The sequence below is a fragment of the Ciconia boyciana genome, chromosome 6 (genome assembly GCF_034638445.1).
Source record: "Ciconia boyciana chromosome 6, ASM3463844v1, whole genome shotgun sequence".
In the NCBI taxonomy this organism is placed as follows: Eukaryota; Metazoa; Chordata; class Aves; order Ciconiiformes; family Ciconiidae; genus Ciconia; species Ciconia boyciana.
The window spans coordinates 28,854,259-28,878,593 of record NC_132939.1 but is presented as its reverse complement, the minus strand read 5'-3'; the positions used below and the strand labels follow the sequence as shown (position 1 = coordinate 28,878,593).

At 49.2% G+C, this 24,335-nt stretch overlaps 1 protein-coding gene across 1 annotated transcript; it reads right to left on the bottom strand.

Annotated features, from left to right (window-relative positions):
* Window positions 1-732: 732 nt before the first annotated feature.
* On the bottom strand, window positions 733-22,556 carry SPINT1 (serine peptidase inhibitor, Kunitz type 1). The gene is made up of 11 exons (XM_072864509.1): window positions 22,412-22,556; window positions 21,756-22,228; window positions 12,406-12,557; window positions 10,727-10,865; window positions 9,434-9,604; window positions 8,702-8,728; window positions 7,609-7,734; window positions 5,625-5,675; window positions 4,646-4,816; window positions 3,863-3,919; window positions 733-2,708 (listed from the first exon to the last, which is right to left on the bottom strand). The coding sequence occupies exons 2-11, from the start codon at window positions 22,183-22,185 to the stop codon at window positions 2,512-2,514; spliced, it is 1,521 nt and encodes a 506-aa protein (XP_072720610.1). The 5' UTR covers window positions 22,186-22,228; window positions 22,412-22,556; the 3' UTR covers window positions 733-2,511.
* Window positions 22,557-24,335: the final 1,779 nt, after the last annotated feature.

Below are 24,335 nucleotides of genomic sequence, written 5' to 3'. Positions count from 1 at the left end.
GTGCTGGGACTGGTGACCCGATCGGCCGAGCAGAGCACAGCTCTGCAGAGAGCTGCTCCTGGGGCAGCTCTTCAGGGGACATGGGGGATAACGTAGGCATAAGTAGCTGGAAACGGCAGGACGGGACAGCTGGTGTAGAGTGGGGGAAGAGAGAGGTGGTAGGGGCAGAGCAGAGTCCAGAGTCCAGAGCAGAGCGCAGGGGGGAAAGCCTTCCCCACGTGGAGCAGCGTTTGGAGGCCCAGCGCTGCAGGTCAGTGACGCAGGGGCAGGTTTGCCGGGTTCCCATAGATCTCCGTTGCAGATTAGCCAAGTTTACATTTAGCTAACTTTACATTACAGTGCCTGAGCGATCACCATCCTGGAGACACAGCTAGAGCAACTCCTGTTTGACGAACAGTGTCTGCTTTTGGTTTCAGACCCAAATCCCAAACCAGTCTGACCAGCTGGAACCCAGTTTCAGGTCACACCCTGCCTTGCTCTCTGGGTGACTTAGTGGGTAATCACCTCACTCCCAGCACACCTCACTGGGTAGTTGCCTCTCCGGGTATCTACACATGTTGCATCCCCCACTCCCAGCCCTCCCCAAGCCACGGGACCACTGCTGCTGCAGCAACACCTGAGCACTCCCCTGAGCTACCGCAGTCTGGGCAGATGAAAGAGTGCGAGATAGCAGGCATGGGAACGGTACTTGCCCCCTCTGCGGGTCATTGCTTCTCAGACACCACTCCCAAGTCAGATAAGACAAACAATTACTTTTATTATCAGAGTGAGCGCACAAAAAACTAAATTGAGATGTTAGGTTTATTGCATAGGCCACGACAGGCTGTGGGAAAAACAAAGAGATGGAAGAAATGATACGAGACAGATCATGAAAAGCCGTGGAGGAATCTGACCAGCCCCAGGGACGCTGAGGCACATGCCCGTGACGGGGAGAAGCGTGCAGTCAGATTGCCAGCAGGCTGTGGGCTGTGGTTTCTTCCCTTCCAGCCCAGGCATCGGTCCAATGGGGCAGCTCTCCTGGAGCTGCACTTGAGAGGACCTGAGCCATGCCCTGAGCTGGGCATGGCTTCACCAGAGCCTTCCAGAGCCACTCTGCCCTCAGCCCTGAAAGGGTCCAAGCATTTAAACTAAAGTCTGTACACAGATTTATGCTTCTTACACACATGCACACACACACATGCAAACACACACGCACCGATTTCCTCTCTCTTCACAGCAGGAGTTTTCCAAGAGCAGCAGGCACTGGAAGTTTGGGGATTGGTGCCAACCCCACAGCTGACAAAGTGTACCAGGCACTTCAGAAATAGCAGCTTCTGCCCCCAAGAGAAGTCCTCAGCTCCCAGAGGTACAAACCTGGACAACAGAGATGCAGCAGACCTGGGAAGCACCTCACTGCAAACAGCCTACGGGGAAACAGACAGGACCTCACCGAAGTGGAAATGTCACACGCTGCCATGGGGCCAGGGATGAGCTCTGGACCTCCTGGGGTTGGGCTCATCTTGCACTGGGAGGGATGGGCCAGCAGGAGTGAGAAACCCAGGGGACATTAGCTGGCGGTACCCAGCCCACTCCTGTGCTCTGGGAGATGCCTGGGACTCAGGTCAGGCTGTGTGCTCGGAGGAGAGCGCAGTAGAATCAAAGCTGCAACAAAGGTCCAACTGTGAGGGAGCTGGGTCCTTCCACCCTCTCCTTACCATCAGCAGGAAAAGTAGGGACATTTCCTTTCCTTTCATGTGAGAATAAATAGATATTTTCTCAATGTGTTTGGGTTCAGACTGAACACTGGGAAAGCAACCAGGGCAACTCATAGAGGGAAAAAGGTGGACACATACTATACATAGGAGGCTGTAACACGGCAGCCAGGCAGAAAAAAATCTAGGTGTGCTTTTCTGTTAAAAAGCAAAGTCTAGTGATTAAAGCAGGTATTTCTGTTTCCTTCCATCTCGAAAACAGGAACCTCGGGAGAGTGTCACAGAGCCCTTGGAACAGGTCTGGACAGTTACGTGAATCTCACAGCCCTCAAGAGGCTCACCATGACCAGGAGGACTGCTGGGAGGCAGCGGGGCTGGGGGAAATGGAGGAAAATACGAGGTTGGGTGGAAGAAAGTGGCACTGCAAACAAAAAATTGCTGGCTCTGGTGAGCTTGCTCCACTCACCAACATGAATGCTACACAGATCCAGTCCCAGGGTCCTTCACTAAGTTGAGCGGAGTTGTGCTCCGGGTTTGAGCAGGAAGAAAGATGTAATTCAGAGTTTCACTGGATTGTTTGAGGTTAGAAAGGGACAGACATCAGAGAGCATCAAAATGCTCCCAGATGCTCACTTTCCAGAGCAGCCATTTAGCCAAGACAATCACAAACACTAGTACTGCCAAATCATGGCTATATCTTGGCCTGATGCTACAAATGTCTTTGAAGAGAAAGAGTCCTTCAGGCACAGGTCTGTGTCTAAAAACAACTCCAGAAGTTTTGGGGAGTGCCCCAGTGCACTGGAGAGAAAGAGGCTGTAGGTCAGACTGGTTTGGTGGCACTGCTGTAAAACAGATGCTCAGTGTCCTCCGTGGTGGAGAGGGTTGAGTTGGTAGCAGTGGTCGGCTGACGGCGGCGGCTGTTCTTCTTCCTGTTCTTCAGGAAGAAGTAGCCGATGATCGCCAGGACCACCATGATGCAGATCCCGAGGACCACAGCAATCACTACCTCAAAGGCACCTGCGGGGGATACACGAACATGTTAGAAGGGCTGCTCCATGGGCTCTGATGCAGCAGGGGCAGTCAGGAAGAAGCAAGCACAAAAGCCACTGCAGAGAAGCTGTGCTGGCAAAGAGAAGAGGGGGGCAATAGCTGGCCTGCAGCAGGGTGGTCACTGCACAACTGGGCAAAGAAGGCGGCAACCGCATGGCATAAGGGTATGGCCACGGTATAGCCAGCCTGTCTCTCCCAAATTGTGGTTCCCACCATTTCCCAGATGCACCACGCCCTCTAAAGGCTATTCAGTAACTTCGGCAGGCTTGGCCATTTGACACCCCTATGAATATCAAGCCCTTCTGCAACGCTGGCCTTGCTTCATATGTCAACAGGGAGGCCACCAAGGGGTGGTCACAGAAAGCACCTCCTGGTTGGGATAACACTGTTGGAGCGAGCTATGGTGGATAGGCTGAGTTTGTGGGGAAAGAGCTCGTAGCAGTGCTGTGAGCACTTGGTCTTCTACAACCAGCCAAACTCCTGCATCATCATGATGCAGTCAAACATGATGCATTTTAGAGCTGGTGTGAATCTGAAGATTAAATCAATCTCTAGGGTTGAAAAGCAGAAGTGTATAATTTCAGGAGTTCTCTACTGAAGAAAGAGGCCTTACAGCTGTGTGGTAAAAGGACACCAACCTTAATGTGATAGTCTTTTAAGAACTTGTAATTCAATAGCTTTGGTGTTCTTTACAGTTGTAGAGAGGGTGTATAGGGTCATCAGATTTCCCCCCAGTCTGGCACCCAGCATTATTCACATACCCACTTGGGCCTTCTTTCTTGCAGAAGTTAGTGGTCCTTATGTGAACTTAGCCCTTAGGAAGAATTTTACTTGCCATTTTTTGATGTTCAACAGTGGAGTATTCATGCAAGTTGATGGAAGGAAAATCAGGAGCCTCTGATATGAGCTACTGAGTCACAGACAAAGGAGAAATTGGACCACAGATGCACAGTGCACAGAAGCATCTCTTGCCACTGCTAGCATCCCACAAATCCCACATTGCTCCCTCAGCTTCAAAAGGGGGTTGGGAGAGAAGGCTATTATTTGCAAGGAAAGGCAAAATATTTTTCAGGACAGGGTAAAAGCAACAAGCAAGATCTGTAGAAAAAACTGTTACTCACTTAACGTAGCACTTTGGGACTCAAATGATTCCCATCTCCGGCCAATGGCATCTGCTTCTGAATTGAGAGCAGAGAGGGGGAAAATAGTTTTACGAAGAAGGCTGGGAACATGGGATAAGACAGGTTTCTGAGGAACATATTTCCAGTGCTCTGAAGTGACTGAATGCATACAGCATCCCTCTTGACAGCCATGGTACAGAGCTCTCAGGGCAGGCTGTGAGGCATAGCGTAGCTGAGGATGGCACTTCAGAAAAGCAGCAACAGTTTGCCTCCTAACAGATACAGTTTGGCAGAATTCCTCCTGTTTCAGCTGTTGGCCTCCCCAGCAACATGTACAAAGCTCTACAGTGTAAACATTTCCCTCTTGTTTGTTTAAAACCTCTGCCTAATATGTGTCATGGAGGATTTTCTTAATTTCTCCCTTCCCACTTGGGGAGAACTGGAGCCAAGCTAGAAAGTTAGATTCTCTGTAGAGAGGCCATACCATATCTCTGGTTAGTTTTGTCATCCTCCTCTGTCCCTTTTTCAACATCAGCACCCAAAATGTTTTCCAGCTCTGAGAAATGACAGACTGCATTGCAGAAAGATGCTGTAGATACGCACTGTTCCCTGTAAGTCATCGGTCACACTGAAGAACGCTGTGGGGCATGGCCAGGGTTTGAGAGCAGAGCTACTTTGACTGAAAGCTCCCAAGTCACTGCCTCTTTGGGACCACAGAATTTAATCTGGAGTGATTTTCATAGTTTGATCGGTAAAACTCCAGCCTTCACTATGTCTGCTTACTTGTGATGCCTGAACATGATTTCATGCACTCTTCCTCTTCTTCAAAGTTGTTGTTGTTGCCACCACAGCCCCCATAGGTGAAGGGGTCACATTTCTCAGAGAAGGGGTTATAGTACCAGCGCGGGATGCTCTCGGTGCACTGTCCAGTATCAGGCAAGTCCACACAGTGACCTGGCAAAGCAAGGGAGAGGTGCTCTAGCCCAAGCAGTGTGTTCCCAGAGCAGCAACATTTTCTGCTGACAACAGAAGAGCACAAGCACCATGGCAGAGGGAATCCATGGCCAGAGCAGTAGCTCTCAGTCCTCACTGCCCAGTTGGCAGCTGCTCAAATTGGCATTGCCAAGGTGAGCTGCCACCTGCCCATAAACCTGACTAGCAAGGAGGAAAAAGGAACATCAGAGCATGCAGTCATGCTAGACCTTGGATTCAATCCCCTGCAGAAACAACCTGTCCACCTTGGGAGGCAGAAGGGAACATGAAGAGCGTGGACACACAGAAACCACGGTTCGGCTCAGGTCTTCTCTACAAGCAAGCTGCGTCTAAGCTGACTTGGGATACACACTTTTAGCCCAGTGATAGTGCCACTGTCTACACTAGTACCAACAAGGCAAAGGTATGGGATCGAGCACAGGCATATGACTGCTCGTCTTATGCCATTGTTGTGTCCCCCACACTGCTTTGGTTTGCACTATTTCAAAAAAAGTGCTGCAGGGTTTTGTACAGGCCAGGTACTGTGCCCAACAGGCAATATGCATGAGACCTGCTTGGGTGGAAAAAGTTTAGGCAGGAGGGTGAAGCTTGCTATAAACAGCTGTCCTCAAGGTCAGAGAACAGGCCCTTGCTCATTTTTAGTACAGGGGCTACGCAGATGCTACACCTGTTTTTGGAATTCTACAAGGAAGCAGTTTTACCATGAAACAACAGACTGAAGAAAAAAAAGCTGGTAGATGTCAGCCTAGGTGCTCTGGACAGTACGTACCTTGCTTACGTGTGACGTTGATTTTCTGCAGTCTATTGAACTCACGAGCATCTGCAAGAGAAACATTTCATGTGAAAACTTCTCTCACCAGGTGAATACAAAAGAAATGCCTGCATCCATGCAGACGTGGGCAGACAGGGCTTTCCTGCACATTCCTTTGCTATCACAAGCCAGGGAAAGGGAGGTATAATTTGAGGTTCTTAAATATCTCAAAGCTATGAGAGGAACGTGGGAAAAATAAAATGTAATAATGAGAAACTATTCCCAATTTCCGTTCCACAATTACAGAGACAAAACTAAGGAAAAAAAAAGGCTGCTTTCTTATTTTTTTTCCATCAAGAAGTATGGGGAAACTGCTATCACTCCACATTTTAAGAAGTGTGAAAGAGCACTAGTGTAGGATATAAGAGAGGGCAAGAGAGATGAATCGTATGCTTGCAACCTAAACAGGCAACAAAACACCCACATATAGGAAGGAGATTATAGGAATTCTGTCAGAAAAGGGAGGGAGGGAGGAGGGATTGCAGACTTGGGCAGCTCGCCACTGCGCATTTACATTAGCATAATGTGAGGATGCTAAGGGGACTGTGACACTGGACAGACTGGGAGAAATAATGGTTTCATTTCCCATCTCCCAACTATAGGAGAGCAGGTAAGGTCACTCAGTGAGAAAAATATTGGAAGGGGAGGGGAGGACAGGCTCTGAAGTCTTACAGACAGGTGCAGAGAAGAAAGTTGAAGAATATTTAAGAGGCAGGAAATGTCCCAGAAGGAAGATCAGCTCTTGCAGTCAGCAGAGATACAGGAGATGGCAGAATCTGCAAATATAATACTGCAGAAAGAGGTAATGCAGGGTCAGGAGATAAGAAAAGAAGGCACCAAAAAGCATTGAGTCAACAGTTAAATCCAGTTGGTGGCCGGTCACAAGTGGTGTTCCCCAGGGCTCAGTACTGGGGCCAGTCCCTTTTAATATCTTTATCAATGATCTGGACGAAGGGATCGAGTGCACCCTCAGTAAGTTTGCAGACGACACCAAGCTGTCTGGGCGTGTTGATCTGCTCGAGGGTAGGAAGGCTCTGCAGAGGGAACTGGACAGGCTGGATTGATGGGCCAAGGCCAACTGTATGGGGTTCAGCAAGGCTCAGTGCAAGGTCCTGCACTTGGGTCACAACAGCCCCATGCAACGCTACAGGCTTGGGGAAGAGTGGCTGGAAAGCTGCCTGGTGGAAAAGGACCTGGGGGTGTAGGTCGACAGCTGGCTGAATATGAGCCAGCAGTGTGCCCAGGTGGCCAAGAAGGCCAATGGCATTCTGGCTTGTATCAGAAATAGTGTGGCCAGCAGGACTAGGGAAGTGATCGTGCCCCTGTACTCGGCACTGGTGAGGCCGCACCTCAAATACTGTGTTCAGTTTTGGGCCCCTCACTACAAGAGACACATTGAGGTGCTGGAGCGTGTCCAGAGAAGGGCAACGAAGCTGGTGAAGGGTCTGGAGCAGAAGTCTGATGAGGAGTGGCTGAGGGAACTGGGGTGGTTTAGCCTGGAGAAGCGGAGGCTGAGGGGAGACCTTATCACTCTCTACAACTACCTGAAAGGAGGCTGTAGAGAGGTGGGGGTCGGTCTCTTCTCCCAAATAACAAGTGATAGGACAAGAGGAAATGGCCTCACGTTGCGGCAGGGGAGGTTTAGATTGGACATTAGGAAAAATGTCTTCACCAAACGGGTTATCAAGCATTGGAACAGGCTGCCCAGGGAAGTGGTTGAGTCACCATCCCTGGGGGTATTTAAAAGCCACGTAGACATGGTGCTTAGAGACATGGTTTAGTGGTGGACTTGGCAGTGCTAGGTTAACGGTTGGACTTGATGATCTTAAAGGTCTTTTCCAACCTAAACGGTTCTATGATTCTATGATAACACCTGTAACTTACAATGCACTGACCCCTGGGCAGATACTAAGTTGTCTAAGCCAGAATTTGAAGTACTTACATTGTTCACAATACATCTCGTCCGATCCATCAGCACAGTCGAGAGTTTCATCACACTCCAGATAGGCATCAATGCAGCAGCCATCCTTGCATCTGAAGAAGGGGGACGGACAGTTCCCATTGCACACTGCATCAGAAACAGTTCGGATAGCTCATTAAAATTAATTGTTTTCCCCTGCCACGTAGATGCTTTATGAAGGACTTAAAAGCTGCTGATAGGGCTGGCAAAAAAGAAACAAGGCAGATTGGTTAAGGTCTCTCTTCAGTGCCACCCTGGACTCAAAAAAAAGAAAAAAAAAAGATCATTTCTTGTTTATAAATGAAACATTGGTCTGGGAACAGCCATGCTTCCTCTCAAAAAAGAAGTACACAGAAGGTGGAAGCAAGAATGAGCTACTCAGGAAGAATAGGGAGACATTGCCCAAGCATGTGGGATTAAATTGGGAAAGCCAAAATGAAACCTGCACACCGGGCTGCGAGAGCCAGTGGAGAAGAGTGGTTATTCCTCTCTGCTCCAGAGGTGGTCCCAAGTGCTGAGTACTGTGCCCAGTTCTGAGCTCCCCAGTGCACAGAAGACATTGGCGCACTGGAGTGAATCCAGTAGAGACTCAGCAGGGGGCTGGAGCACAAGACCTAGCGTGAGGTTATGGAAAAGACAAAAACAGACTCATTTTGGAGGTGCACAGTAATAGGATGAGCAGCAACAGACACGAGTTGCAACAAGGGAAAGTGATTCGATATAAGGGGAAAAAAATTATAACGAAGGTCATCAAACACTGACACAGTTTGACCAGAGAAAGTGTAAAATCTCCTTTGTCGGAGATACCCAAAACTGGACTGGATGCAGTCCTGAGCAACCCAATGTGACTCAAAGCTGGCCCTGCTTTGAGTAATGGGTTGGACCAGATGACCTCCAGGGGTAATCCCTGACCGGAATTATCCTATGACATGCAAGTGAAAGGCGTAGTAAAGAAATTAGTCTCCAGTGCCTCACTTTCCACACTGACTGAGTGCTAATCAAAAGCCACAGGAATGGATGGGAAACACTGAGCCTGAGCTCACAGCAGGATTACCCAGTAGTACAGGAGGCTCACCTGGCTGTTGTCGCCCACCAACAGAACCTGAAGAGACAAGGGGAAAAATAAAATAAATTTACCACCACATCATTTTGTCAGCTCAAGATCAGCTTTATATTGCCTTCATATCTCACCTAAGAAGTGCGTATTTTCTGGAAACAAGCCTTGTAGGGGTTAGGGAGGGGAAATAAGGATGCCCACCACCCAGAGACCCCAGATGAGTAGCACCCACGTGAGGCAGGCCTGGAGGAGCACAGGGGAACTTCCCACCACTAGCTAGACCGTTCCCAGTCTTTCTTTGCTAAGGCTTTCACCTCCTCCTTAAGCTGTGCATTGCAAGGGGCCTGGCAGAGGCTCAGCCCATTTATCTGAGGCAGCACTAAGTCATTCTCAGACTTGGCTAAGAGGGTGCCAAGGAGGAAGATTAATTTCATTTTGGGAGTGAAGCACTTCTGGGTCCCCCACAGCACAATGCTACCCTCCAAATTTAGGTTTCAGATGTGACACGAAGATTTGGTGAGGCTTTCTGCAGCTACAGACACACCAGGGACGCTGAACAGGCGAGCAGTGCTCCAGGAGCTGAGTCAGATATGTTGGCAGTGTAAGACTAGGACTCCCCATCCATAATTAGCCTGGTCTCCTCAGCTCTCTGGGCTCTAACTATCTGCCAGCCAAGAAGCTGCAGTACCTGCCCACACGGTCATCCCAATCCTATGAGAAAGAGGGGGCTAAGTTTTGAAGAAGACTCACCTCTGACATTCTTGCAGGCAAGTTTACACTCCTCTTCCCATAAGTAGTTATTCTTGTTGGGCTTGCAGCCACCAAAAATGAACTCCTCACACTGCTGAAGGCTTGGGTTGTAAAACCAACGTGGAAAAGATCCCCGACACCAACCCACCTTCTTAGGAGTCAAACAATGCTCTATCAAGAAAGTTAACATAAAAGGCTCTGGTTAGCTTGCTTTCCCTTCACGTATACAAAAGAGAAAATCTTCCAAGGGAAGGTTCATCAACAGTGTGGACACTTGTCTGAAAGATTTATAAAATCTTGAGCCGCATGGAGAAGGTGAGTAGGGAATCATGGTATATATTTTCTTATATGAAAGGCAGGGTCACAAAATCAAATTAGAAGGTGCCGCATCCATAAAACAAAAGGAGCTGCTTCTCCACACAGCACACAGTTAAGCTGTGAAACTCCTTGCTTCAGGATGTTGCTGCTGTGCAAAGATTACATGAGGTCAAAAAAGGATTCATCCATGGCTATTAAACACAAAGACACCATCTTCTGCTTAAAAAAATCTCCCAGCTGCAAATTCCTTGGGGACTAGCCAAGCATAGTAGGGATTTACTGATAGCCTGTCATGTTCTTGTACTCTTTCCAGAGTATCAGCCTCTGGACGCTGTTGGATGCAGTGTACTGGATTTTGGACAGACCATTAGCGTCACTTGACATGGCTGTTCTTGTATTTTTATGGTACCTGTGGTAGGAGGAGAAATTCCCTGCTTAGCTACTAGTCAACCATTCATCCAAGAACTCCTTGCTCCTAATATACTTGTAATGCTGAACATTTTGATCATTAAACAAGGCCATTAAAGTAAAACATATAAATAAAGCCAGGGACACTTTGAATGTCATGCAGATGGCTCCACCTGTCCTGCAGCTTAAGGGAATTAGGGCCTTCACAGCAAAACCATGGAGTCAACAAGACATTTCAGGTTCTCCTGTCTTACACCCTCAGTTGCACCCCTGGCTTCAGCCACTCTTGCATCACCCAGCAGAGGGCAATGACATGCAGAGAGGATGGGGTTATTGCAGGCCACCTCTTCTGCAAGAGGATGTGAAAACCCTAGAGTAGACCACTGTGAATGCGGAGTCCTTCCACTGCTGGTCAGATACAGGCTTTTACTGGGAAAAGTTGACATGCAAGTCCGGTCTCTTGGTTGTGCTGTTTTCCCATTTACCCCTCTGAGAAGAGCACCAGTAATGCCAGAGCAGCACCCAGGTGTGGGGACTCCAGCTAGACACCCGTGGGCTCAGGCTCACCTTCAGTCTGCTCAGAATTCAGCACCATGATGGTTATGTTGGTGAAGTCTTGCTGTTGTGCAGTGTCCGTGACAGTAAGCTGGAAGACGTAAGTCCCCGCCTGTAGATTGGAGATTTCTACCTGATCTTCTTCATGCTTCTGAGAATGCAAAAGAAAGGCTTATGCAGAAAAAGGTACCTCTAATGAGGGAGTGAGTGAAGCCATGCAAGGCCCATGTTCCTGCATTAGGAAGAAAGGAGCTTGGCTGGAAACCCCCAAGCAGATGTCTGGCATGAAAAATGTCTCAAGTGCTATGCAATCCCCCCAAATCCATGGGCTGGTACCCAGCTGGAATAGCAGAGAGAAAGAATACCACAAGCATAGTTAGATATTTCATATTTTGGGGCATTGTGAAGGCACGAGGGAAAATAAAAAACTTTGCAGAGGACTGAAATACCTGTAGTTTTTATTTTACTTTTTTAAAAATAAAACCTATTATGAATCATTTACTTAGTACATAGGGAATAAGCTAGATGTATTTAAGAAATATATACTATTTTCATTTTGAATATGACAAGTATATTTAGTTTTAGAGATGGAAATGAGTGCCTATTTCTTTGCCTGCTGAGAGGTTTCTAAAAGAGAGTGAATTATTTTGTCAGAATAGAAAGCTGTGACACAAACTGACACAAACTTTTACACGAACACTTACTGACACAAACTTTTTCCCTATATTTGCCAACAATATTGGGCCTCCGTTTCCATGCTATCTGCCTTTTTGGTTAGGTTTCAAGAGAACACAATGTTGCCATATATCATCTTAATGTAGTTAACACAGCATAATACTAGAGGACTCTTCCCCCAACCCCCCGAAAGTTGCATTGGTTGGTCTAGGGGGAATGGAAAAGGGAAGGAGTACTTCCAGATTTCCACAGCCCCCTCAGCACCCCAGAGCTAGTCATTACTGGTCTTCAAAATCAGCTGTGGGCCTGATGCACTCATTTGGTAATTCTTCCAAAAGTTGCCACAAGAGCTCCATATGAGCTCTAGGGCTTTCCAGAGCATTTTGCAGCAGTTTAACAGTAATCACTTGCTCTTCTAAAGCCAAAATTCACATTTAACATCTATCAGATAGGCAGTGTTCACAAGCCAGAGATCTTGGAGCCAGTCAGGAGACATGACTTCTGCTCCAGCTCAGATAAAATAGGAGGAACCTACATTCTAAAGAGAGGCAAAGTCCAGGAAAAGCCCCAGGACACCAGAAGCAGAGCCTGAGACTGGATTATTCAGAGCCGGTGGAGGAGAAGCACCAAAGTGGAGCAGAGCAAAACTAAGAGCAAGTTCTTCACTGAACTACAGGAGCTTGGGAGCAGAGGCAGCTCTTGCACTGAAGCTGCTGCCCTCTTGGGTGCTTCCAGCCAGGCAGATCAGATGTTGCTCAGGAAGGTTTGAGATGGCATCCTGGTGCACGGAGCCTGAGACCGGATGAGGCCAAGAAATGCCACGTCCCAGTAGTGCGCGAGAGGGTGGGGGCAGCCACAAGGAGTACTCCATAGCTTTTTTTGGGAACAGACTCATGGGTGGACTGGCTCGAGGAGGGAAGGACAAGGTGACCTCTAAGTCAGTGGCTGTGAGAGCCCAACCTAGTGCAGATCACAGGTGACACTGAGCAAGCTGCTTCCTTCCTGCAGCTCCCTACCTTCATCTCCACGGAGGGATTGCCGAGGACCTGTTTCCATTCATAGCTGACTATCCCTCGGTCATCTGTGCTCTCTGTGCCTCTCAGCATCACTGGCTCCCCGGGTTGTACCCTCATGTCCATGCCCGTGCGGGCTATTGGAGGATGGTCTTCTGCAGAAGAAATGCAGAACAAGGCTTGGGTAAGAGGCTGAAGGGTCCAGTCCTTGTCTCCATTACAGGAAGACAAGGGAAGGGGATTCTTCCAGGCTAAATCAATACAGACTTCAACCACTGAAAGGAAAACACTTTTATACAGCGGTGCTTCTTGCAGCCTGAGCAAGCAACAGGCAATCAATACCGTTATTACTGCCCTCACTAATTTAGTATCTCCACAACCCACTTTGAGTCAATTGGCTCCCTGGCCACTTCTGCCCACAGGAACCACCATAAGAGGGTGTCCCTGTGGCTACAGCCGTTGTGCTTCTGACCATCGGACCACATCCTTGCAAAACAGCACAGAGCCATCTCCACCCTTCACATAGGGAGATGACCTGATGTGGGTGTTGAAGAATGTGGAACTGACTGTCATCATTCCTACCACCATCTCCAAGCACTATGTTAGCGTACTTAACCAGAGCTATGCAATGCGGGATTTGGATGGGACATATCCCTCCTCCACCTCATCTTCCACCCTGCTCTCTGACACGCATGTCTTAAAAAAAGCACACAAATGCCATTCATGAGATCATTATTTTTCTGCCATTCCATGGATTAGTTTACCAGCAGCCTCCACAATCCATTAAACACTTTTCCAGACTGTAAGTGTAAGAGATGAAAACTGATCCCTGCCCATGCCATCAAGAACAGCCTATACAATGACACCACTGAGCCTGACTCATAACTCCTTTCGGCCTGAACATCTCTGACCGCAGGCTTCCTGCATAGCTCAGCCCATAAAACTCCACCTGATAGCACCTGTACCAAGTCCAAGACTCAATGTTCAAGTTCAACGTGAGTCTTTTGTAAAGGCATCGATCGTCATTTATAAGCTAAATATAAATCACTCTACCATTACACTGTTACATTGACTGTGAATGAAGAAGAGGATTAGTGCCCAAACCCCTTAGAAAACTACTCCATCAGCTAGTTATTTTCACTGTTGTAGACCTGCTCCTAATTTCCTCTTTGAGTGGTTTTGGATCCAGGTCCCAGCTGGTGACTCTTGCTAGAGCCTACTGAAGGAACCTTTAATATAAGGCATATATATGAACAAACCTGACATTCAAAACAAGCTACTTTTTAGTTCTTTCATCACTAGATTCAGTAGGATAGAGGGCTTTGCAACACATATTCCAGATCAGTTACCACAAATCCACCCAGAATCACAGAATCACAGAATCATTCAGGTTGGAAAAGACCTTTTAGATCATCGAGTCCAACCGTTAACCTAGCACTGCCAAGTCTACCGCTAAACCATGTCCCTAAGCACCACATCTACATGTCTTTTAAATACCTCCAGGGATGGCGACTCCACCACCTCTCTGGGCAGCCTGTTCCAATGCTTGATAACCCTTTCAGTAAAGAAATTTTTCCTAATATCCAATCTAAACCTCCCCTGGCACAACTTGAGGCCATTTCCTCTCATCCTATTACTAGTTACTTGGGAGAGGAGACTGACAGCCACCTCTCTACAACCTCCTTTCAGGTAGTTGCAGAGAGTGATAAGGTCTCCCCTCAGCCTCCACTTCTCCAGGCTAAACCACCCCAGTTCCCTCAGCCGCTCCTCATCAGACTTCTGCTCCAGACCCTTCACCAGCTTCGTTGCCCTTCTCTGGAGCTGGTGCTCCAGCACCTCAATGTCTCCCTTATAGTGAGGGGCCCAAAACTGAACACAGTATTCAAATCTTCTCTTTTCTAGTATCTTTTATCAAATTAAGATATATTCATTCTACCCTGGTCTTACAAATGCTGCTGCCACCAGAAAGTCACAGGGGAAACAAACCTTCCCTTGTTTACATGTTCGAGCGCTGCGCTCAGCCTGTTCGGCAGCAGAATCGGGGAGGGTATGTGTGTACCAGCCCCCTGAGGTTCCCCCTGCAGCCTGCTCCCCAGCCGCAGCCCTGCAGCTTACCTCCCTCATCACCGGGCTGCCGTTTTACTGTATAAGAGGCCAGTCGCTGCTAGCTTGTGCAGCTGCAGGCCTCCTGGTTACGTTTATCGCACCAGTCTGTGCGCTCTCTGCAGTCTGTCACTGGTTTTATCTTTTAATCTTTTCATGGAATTGTTGGGTGGGAACAATATGGGATCAAGCTCATATTGTTGAGCTTGATCCAACCACCAAAATAGGCAGAGGATACCCAGCTGGACTGAAAGAGGCCAGGAAGACACCCCCTGCATCACAAGCAGAGATGCCCACCCTGGTGTCCTTTCAGCTTTGGGTGAGGCATACCTCCCTGCTGCTCCTTCCTCAGGGTGGCATCCCAGAGTGATGGGTCCTGTCTCAATCGGGCACAAAGACTGCTTGCTGAAAGACACTAAGCAGGGCCAAGAAAGCCTGCCACCTCTTGGTTTTGAGCAGGGCCAGTAGAACAAATAATTGGAGTTTTGCTTTATTTTCAAGCGGTCTTGCCATGAGAACATTCATAGGCGAAAGCAATGACTGGAGCTGGCAACACCTTCCAAACCAAACAGGGAAAAACAGCCTCACAACCACCTTGTACACAGCACTACAAGCCCTGGAAAGGGGGCACATTCCTGGCATTCCTCCCAGGCAAACACCATGACCCTGCCAGGGAGAAGTGCAGCCTGCTCCCTGCCACCCTCCTGCCAGGGTGAGTCCAGTAGGTGGGTGCGATTGCAGGAGGGAAAGACCAGTTCTTCAGCACCGCAGAGGATGGTCATTAACTCACAACAACTCCAAATCACGTTTTTTCTTTGCCGTTTTTAAGCATGTACACTTAAAAGAAAAATTGCAGGCCACATATTTCTCCACAGGTCAATTTAGTTACTTTGGGTTGTGGATTGCATGGGGAAGTAAAAGGTTGGTTCTGATCAATGGGTCAGCAACCTCTCCAGATCCCATCTCAGATTAGCCAAATTCCCTGACCCTCCTCACCTCCAGAAAAATAGTCAGAGTATTTGCTTATGTGCAGTGGCTGCCAAGGAGGAACTCCCACTAGAAATGAAGGATTTCATTTTCAGGTCTCTCCCTTTTCTCCTTAGGATGTCTGAAAGCTCAGTGACTTTGGAGTATTTCTGCTACACTGACTATATGAAGCCTTCAGTGGCAACGTGGCTGTTCTCCACCTGAGCTTCATAACCAGGTGCTGAGCCAGTGCGTATCAACAAACCGCTCGTAGAAGGGAGACTCTCCATTCAGTTTGCTTTGCTCTGAAAGTCTGTTTGAAAAAGGAAAGTTACCTTTGCTATAATGCTCTTTTGACTACGGAAAGTTTCTGCTGTAAAACTCTGTAATTAACAGGGAGAGTAAAGCTTTATGATGCTGTTCTGTGTCGTGCTCTTTACTGTGGAACACGTGCTCCTGGAGTCACATCATTAAGCGACAACTTCTGCTTCCATTTATAAAATACATCGGAAGGTGAAAGATCTTTTCTTTATGATCCTGGAGAAAAGCTTGATAGAGTAAATCCAAAATGCTTAAAAACAAGTTTATATGGCTCACAGTGTATTCATGCCTCAGTCCCTGGTTTTTGCTTTTTAAAAAATTTCATCTAGCTTTAAGGCTTACGCAGTCAGTGGTTTGTCTGGCTTCACCTCTAACAATGAGTAAACTTGAACCAAAGTTGATGGGGGAACAGGAATCTAAAAGATATTGAATTCCTACAAGGGCTGCAAAAGTAAGCATCTAGGTGGGGGGAGAGACCCCACTAGGGACCTCACTATCCGAACATGCAGGCACCAGTGAAATCCCGCAGCAGAAGGCACTTGCAAAGCTCCCAGTTTGGGGATTTCTCTTTTGGAGCTCAGGTATCAGCACTTGCCCTCGAGAGACAAATTCACAGAAAACCAGATTTCCTCCATTCCAGCGCTCATGCAGATACACCCCGAGTACTTGAGACTATAAAGCAAAGCTTGAAAATACCTCAGAATGATTTGAGGTTGCCACTAAAAAGAGCTGGAAAGCTTTCTCGTGGCCACTGAGGGGCTCTTACAGCCCGCTGTTGCCTGCCGTTGCAGGAGCAGCTCACAAATGAGACGAGCGTGGTTTGTGCTGGGGACACTGAGGCACTGCGAAGGGAAGGACCTCACTGGGGACAAAAGCCACTGCTCAAAGCCACTGGGCAGGCCAGTAGCAGAGACAGGAGCAGAAATGAGGCCGCCCAAATTCCAGTGTCCATGAGACACGCAACCTTGGAAATTTCAAGTGTCAGAAGCCAGCTGAGCCTGCCTGCTGCAAAAGCAGGTGGGCAGAGGCAGGCAGCAGCGTGGCTCTCCCTGCAAATGCTAAAGCTCTGCTCTTGTGTTGCTTCCAGGGAAGTCATTCAAAAGTGAACAGCTTTCAGGGAGGGTTCACGAAAATCTCGCCCATCGCCACTAGAAAACTCTCCATTGTAACAGGCAAAGGTAATGAAGGATGCTGCTGCTGCCACAGTGTTCATTTGCCTGAGGAGGGGGAGAGGGAGAAGGGAACAAGGCAATGCAACATAGTGCCTGGAGAAAGAGAAATGCAGGCTCTTTCTGTAGGGATTAATCCTGGCTGGGTGGCAAATACAGTCATGATGAAGCCATATAGTTTTCCGACAACTCATGCAGAGCCAAGCAGCTCTCAGCATTAATTTCTAGGTGTTTCTATAGTGGTTTGTAAGAGGTGCACACAGCAGGTCAACATAACCTCTCTAAAACAATACAGCACGACTGAATGGATTATATTTTCAGAATAATGCAATCTGCTGCAACCCCAGGCTGTTTCCATCCTTCCTCAGGATGGGGGAAAACAGCCTGATTTGCTTTAGCAGGCAGAGGGAAAGACTCTCCCGCAGGTCTTCGTGCCACTTTAGTAAAGACTGGTTTGTTCCTCCAGTCTCCTTAAATAGCTCCAGAGACAAGACGTGAGGTAGCCACAACATGCGGTACTTCAGTAAATTCTGCGTGACAAACAGTAATTTCACAGCAAGTGGAGTGGAAGCCCCTCATCACCTGCTCTGAGCAGGGAGCTGGACCGGCTGGTCTCCGAGGGCCCTTCCAGTATACACTAGCCTCTGAACCTGTGGTGTGGGTACTGAACGTGCAATTACCCCTCTCCTGGCCTGAGCTGGACAAGCAGCTGGCTCGGGGCTGAGCAACTGGGAAGGGGAGACCAGTGACCGGACCTGTCTCAGCCCCAGCCAGGATCCCAGCACCGCTCGTTTCAGTTGCACTGTGCCCGCAGAACGGAAACCAGCGCAGGACCAAACATTTGAAGTGGGATGAGCTTCAAACTTGGGGAGCTCTCCTTTTTGAATGCATTACCAAAGTTTTAACCTGCAAATCTCTCTCTACAGTGAAGCGGGAGCGGACACATCCTGAACCCTGCGGTTCCCCAGCGCTTCCCGTCTCCCACTCACAAGTCCTGAATTCAACAGGAGGAGGAGAGTGTCACCAAGCATTTCACAACCACCACAAAAGGTTCAGTTCAAGAAACGGACAAAGGTTCAGGGAGGTTATTTTCCAGTTTCACACCCAGAACTGGTTTGCCTAGACCAGAATAAGCTCGGGGTAGTTACTTAAACACTGGGCTCCATTATTACCAATAAAGTGCGTGGTGAGCCTGCCCCTCCCGCATGAGCCAGGCAGAAAACTCGCACCAAAGTTCAGGCTGGGGAATCATTTAAGAGGATAGTGCCTTTTAACAATAACATCAGAGACTTCGGGCTGTGCATTAGCTGGAACAGGCGAGAAACAGAGCCAAGCTGTCACCACCAGCTTATAAAGGACTCAGAAGCTCTTGTTCTCTAAAATACTGAAAATATACTCAGATGATGTGCAGAAGCTAGATTTCAGCTGTATTCTTTGTTGCCTGTACCCACAGGTTTTTCTGAAGTCGTAACACCGTAAGAGTGGCCGCAGTGGGTTAGAGCAAGGGTGCCTCTGTCCCTGTGTTCAGTTGCCAGCAGTCTCACCGTGGATGCTCGAGCCAGAGCAAGAACAGGGCAAGCATACACAGTGCTTCCCCCATAATACTCTCCCAGCTTTCAGCTACTTCCATCAGGCTCTGGAAACTCTCCAAGATTAAATTTGCCCATTCAGCAGCCCCCAGTTCTGCTTTCTCTTTCAGGTGTTATCTGGTTTCCTTCTGAACATATATAAACCTCTTAATTCAACAGGTCTGCTCCCTGTAGTAGTAGCACGGGTCTTGCAACGTGTGGCTTTTTTGTTTAGTGTCACCCACTGGGATCACTAAATATCTATTTCACTATTCACTAGAAAAAACATGCTTTTAATCCTCTTTATTGCAGAGGACATCTGAAGATTGCCACACGGGCATACCCTAAAGGCTCCTAAGACACCTGACAGCAGCGCATAAAAGAAAGGGATGGATGATAAAGCAGTATATAAGCTTCCTGTAGATATTTAAAGCCAATCTCAGGGGGCTGACAATAACCTGAGCTCCAGAGCAGCCACAGAGCTTCACATTTGAACAGCGATACCGCACAACAGCAGGAAGACTCGACAGTTTTGTCTCCAGCCCAAAACCTGGGCCAAGATTTTTTGCCTATAAACATCTGGGAGGAAAACCTGATATGCTGAAAACAGCTTCCTTAACACTCGTTTCACCTGGCCTCTTCAGGCATCCTCTAAAGGTCCGGAAGCAAAAATGCTGTAGAACTTCCTCACGCTGCCAGGCAGACATGCTCGGTGCCCAGAGGCTCCTTCATTTGGCCTCCTGCACCCGCACCTTGGCACCCTTCCCCTCTCCCCCTCAGTGGCAGCCAGGCACCCCCCCTTCCTGCCCAGACAGGCCCGTTCCTCCTGCACGGACCCAATTCCAGCATCACGGCTGGAGGGGCTTGGGGTTTTGTTTTGGATTTTTTGTCTGGATCTGAACCAAAATTGAGATCTGCATTCTTAAGTATCTCATCAGCTGCTGTGGGGAGGAGGGCCCAGCTCATATCATCTGATAGCCCTTGTTATTATTTGCTATTTCTCCAGTAAAATAACTCCTTTTCATCTCTGGATTAATAAATAGTAATAGTCCTTCGTCTCTTTTCCTGCCAGCCCTCCGATGTCATTCAAGGTGATTCAGAAAGCTTTTGGTATCAGTCAAAGACAATGCCTAAAAATTTCAGGAGAGGAGGGAAACACATTTCCCATCGAAGCACAGCATGAACATTGCAGCCTGATCCAAACACGAAGTAGCGAGCCTCCCGCTGTCTGTCACTACAGCTGGAGACCTGCCCGGCACCCTGCGCTCTCCGAGAGTGCAAACACGGGGTGTAGAAGGGACCGAGCCCTTCCTACACCCGCAGCGGTATCATGGCGCAAGCTCCACGTGAGCGAGGAGGGGCATGCCCGCCTCAGCAGGCAGAGTGTCCCTAACAGCATTTCTGGCATGTTTTTCTCCTCTCACTGATAAGCCCTCCTGGGTCTTCCTACTCCACCGCAGCCATCCCAGCATCTGTGCAAGCAGCATTAGAGATGGTTTGCAAGGCAGCACCTGCATATCAGGGGCTGGGATGCTCCAGCTAGGTGCCATGGATTGGCAACCACAGCACTGCTGGTGGCACAGAGAACTCAGGAACCCAGGGACACTTTCTAGAGACCCACACACATGCGATGCCAGGCCCTGGGACCAGCCCAGAGAGGAGGGGGTTGCAGTCTCCTTGTATGGGGCGCCAGTCCACAGAGATGAGGAGACTGAATTGCTCAACAGTACATTGTATTTTAATCTAATCTTGTGAAATCAGGATGTACTGGAGATGATGCATTCCCTTTTCCTCCTACAACAAAGCATGTAGGAGCTCAGACAGCTGCCAGCATGCCACCTCCAGTCCTGGTGATGTGGGCTTCAGTTCCTCGCTAACTGCAGCTCCCGTGGAAAGGATTTTGAGCCTGGAGTGGAGATGCAGGACAACTACTGCAACAGTGAGACAGAGATTTACCAGAAGGCCCTAAAGTGCAGTGGGAAGCAACTAGGAGGGACAGAGGACAGGAGGACCACTTCTGCCACACTGCTGCTCAAACCAGCAACACCCAAGGGCGGCTCCAGAGGAGCGGTGCTCTGCTCCGAAACCCCCGCGCTGCTACTTAGGATGGACAAAAGTGGTCGGTGTGGGGTTTGGTGCCATTTCACACCTCCAGCACCTACAAGGCTCACAGGCTGGCACATCCCAGCAGAAGATCAAAGATCTATTCAGCTCATGCCATCGAGCCCAAGCCCATGCACCCACCTGGATGCTCCCCTTGTTATCCACAGATCCTTTCCTTCCCCGCCATGGGTGGGCTGGGAGGAGGACTACCCGTACAGATATCCCCTAACAGCCCTGCCCAGGCATCAACATATAATAAACTGGTTATGGCTGCCAAAGACCCAGCCAGGCTACAGATGTCCTGGTCTCGTTAGGCTTCCTCCAAAACATGGAAGAAGGCAGCAGAAGGAGGAATTGCTGTGTTTTCAGCATTTCTGAACACACTGCATTTCTTTGGAGACAGCAGAGTGTGTGGCAGGCAGCCAGCTCCAGATTAGTTTGTATTCCACCTGGTTTCCTGGGTCCAGGTGCAATCTTTCAGAGCAGGAAACCAGGGACTGCGGAAGAGAAACCCACCTCCAAAGGGAGAGTTTTCTAATCAGCCTCCCCCAGCTGCTGCCTCTCCCTCCCCCAGCAGCAAGGACCAGCCCCAACAAGCAGAGCGATACCGGGACACCTCGCCATGCAGGCTGCTGCTCACAAGACTCAGGCTGTGGCAAAATGAAAGGTAAGTAAGTGGATTGTGTCCTGCCTCCAGTCCCTGAGCAATTAAGAGATTAATGCAGCCCTTTAAAACGCGGTGATGTGTAGATTTTTAGAAGATTTCACTTTCCAACCTCAAAGGCCTGGGGGGAGGGACAAGAAAAACAATACCTTTTTCTCTACATTCTCAAGTATCAAAAACTCAGCCTGCATTTGGTAAACACTCACTCCACTCCCTTCAAATAGGTTAAAGAACAATTCCCTCTCCATTTACTAATAGGTAAACTGAGGCACAGATCTTAAGTGAGTATATCGAAGTTAGGGAAAACCTTTGTGGCAGAGGGACATACAGAAACCCCATCTTTAACACCGCTTTATCCCAACCATTTGGCAGCACAGCTGCACACAGCTGGAGCTGGCACCCGTGGCCATTAGTGCTCTTCCAGCCCCGGTTTGCACAGATCCCTTATGGGCACCTTACCACCAGATCCGTGATCCTGCATTGCCAGGTAGGAATCGTACACGTCCTTCCTCAAGAAGTTGAGAAAGCCGATCTTCCTGGCAAACCTGCAGACAAAAGCCTGCTCGTAGAGGCAGTTGAGGAGAAAGCAGCCCTGGATGTTGTCTTCCTCCGTGCCCGGGACCTGCTCCACGAGAGCCAGGTTACAAGCGGCGTCCTTACAGCAGGCTCTCACGCAGTCCCTGCTCCGATGGACCATGGGGGACGACAAGAAGGTGGCTCCATTCTGGACGGAGGCGTCTGTATCCAGCACCAAATCTGGCATCCCTGCCATAAAGTCCTCCAGGCACGTTTCACCGAAGGGTTTTTCCTCCTGCCCTTCGCCGAAGTCCACCGCCAGCACCAAGCAGACCCAGAGCACAAACCACGGACCCGGACTCCCTCTGGCCATCTTGGCGCCCCAGTCCTCACCGCCTTGAGACCTTAATCCTTTTCTAAAGGAAGGGAGGAGACAGATGAAGCTAAGAGGGACGGTGTCCAGGTGCACACCACCCCGGGGCGAGCGGGGACCCGGAGCGCGGCCGAGGCCGCGCTCCGGCTCCCCGCTCGCCCCGGGGTGGCCAGTGTGTCCCCCCACCCTGCAACTCATCCCCAGGTCTGTGCTCTCAGCCCCCCACCTGGGTGGTCTCTGGTGAAGCCGATGCTGGGAGCGGGGTGTCCCCCCGTGCCTTCACCCCTCAGGTGTGCCTTCAGCTGCGTCCGGAGGAGACAAAGGCACAGGAGTGCAGGAAGTGAAATCCAACTCCCGGAGAGGGGGGGGGAAATCAAGTCACTCCCCTGCATTCTGAATTGCGTAAGAGGAAGGGGAGGAGAGCCGCGCTGATACCATCTTCCACTCCTCTGGGGAAGGGAGCGAAGGTTTCCTCCCCATGGGAGTGCACAGCGGTACTCTTGCCCACGCAGGTGCAAGGGCACCCACTCCGGATGAGCATCCCACTAGCCGGGTGCTTGCTGCATCCCCGTGCTTAGGATGCTTCGAGGGAACCGACAGCCAGGGAGCACACGGTCTGTGTCCTCTGGCAGCAGCCCTCGCCCTCCAGCGTGGCCAGCTGCGTGGCACGGAGCACCATTAGCCCAGGTCTCACTCGCCCAAATGAGTCAGCCTTGCAGCCTTATCTACAGTGCCCGCTGCCATCGCTGCTGTGAGAGGTTTCGTGCTCAGTGCAGGCATCTCGAAATCATGAATTCCCTGCTCTTAGGACACAATATTCCTTTTGAGTGAAAGCAGTTGGTAGCACGCCCGGAGGCTGCCTGTGTGGCAGCAGCCCTGCCACCACAGCAGTGAAAACTTGCAGTGATCACCCCCCACTGGTGAGCAACATTTCACTGCTCTCCTCAGTCTCAGAATAGATCAGTCGCGGTCCACTTACAGTGCCCTTGCCTCGCAGGACAGTGCTGTTTGGGGCCACGGGAACACAAAGGCTGCCTGCCATAACTTCCATGTATTTTCTCCCTTCCTGCCTCTACTTGCAGATCCATGATCAAATTCCTCTGTTCAACAGATACACCAGGGTCATCCACCCCCTCTGTCTGTACACAGCCCTAAAGCTCCTGGCTAAACTGTTCTTATCCCTCTGTCATAGTCCTTAGGAAAGGAGGGAGTGCTTGTAATTTGCTTGGACGTTATTTGTAATGAAATACTGCATCACTTAAAACAACAGCAGCAAATGTGAGATGGTATTGAGTGGCATATCTTAGAAAAGTGAGCAGCAGCTATGTATCGAACAGCAGCTGGCTTTGCGGTTTTGGGGACCATTCTGGTGTCCAGCGCTTCAATTCTTGCTGCTTTTTTCTGTACCTCTGATCTAGCCTCATGTATCCTCACGGGATTTATTGAGAGTCCTTAGAGACATGTTTCCCCCTCCCAGCTGTCACAGACAAACACTATGGGAATGAAATGTTGTGGGAATATGATTTTTCAATACCTCTCATGACTTTCTATGGCCTGATGCTGACATTTGTATATAGTACTGACTTCTGTTTGGAAAAAGGAATTGCTTTGATCTGGCTATGGTAGGGTATAAAAAAAAATATAGGCAAAGCCTAAACCATGAAAAGAGATGGTAGGGCTGTAGCAAACATGCATGTCTGCAGAGCAGAGAGATGTTTGTTTTCCTTATTGGCTATATGAATCTTTGTCAGAAGAAGCGTGGGTGTCTCCCACTCCACGCTCAGACCCCATCTCTGTCCTAGGTCTTTAGGACCCACCTGCAGACCATGCAAGAGGTAAAGGGAGAGCTGCTCTCGCTGTCCTGCACATCTTCTAAATACATGCAAGAGAAATAAAAATGACAACAAGGTTGTCTCCTTCTTTTATTCTGCGCTGCCTGAGGCACTCTGCTGGGCGCTCTGTCTTGTACTTAACCTGGAGGAGACTTTTTCCTGGATAAATATTTAAAGCCTTCGGTCTGGAGCCAAGTGAGACTCAGTGCAGTTCCCTGACACAGGAACATGCTGCTCAGGGAGCAGTTGGCCCCATCCCCTTTGCAAACCAGCGACCGTGCTTGGATATCCACGCTGGCAGAACTGCCCCTAAACAGT

Excerpts from the sequence above, each read along its gene's own strand:
- SPINT1 (XM_072864509.1), bottom strand. The coding sequence starts at position 22,185 with ATGGCCAGAGGGAGTCCGGGTCCGTGGTTTGTGCTCTGGGTCTGCTTG. Across the intron at positions 8,729-9,433 it reads TGCCTGCAAGAATGTCAGAG|GTTCTGTTGGTGGGCGACAA; the intron begins GTGAGTCTTCTT and ends TTGTCTCTTCAG. Across the intron at positions 3,920-4,645 it reads ATCATGTTCAGGCATCACAA|AAGCAGATGCCATTGGCCGG; the intron begins GTAAGCAGACAT and ends CTCTCAATTCAG.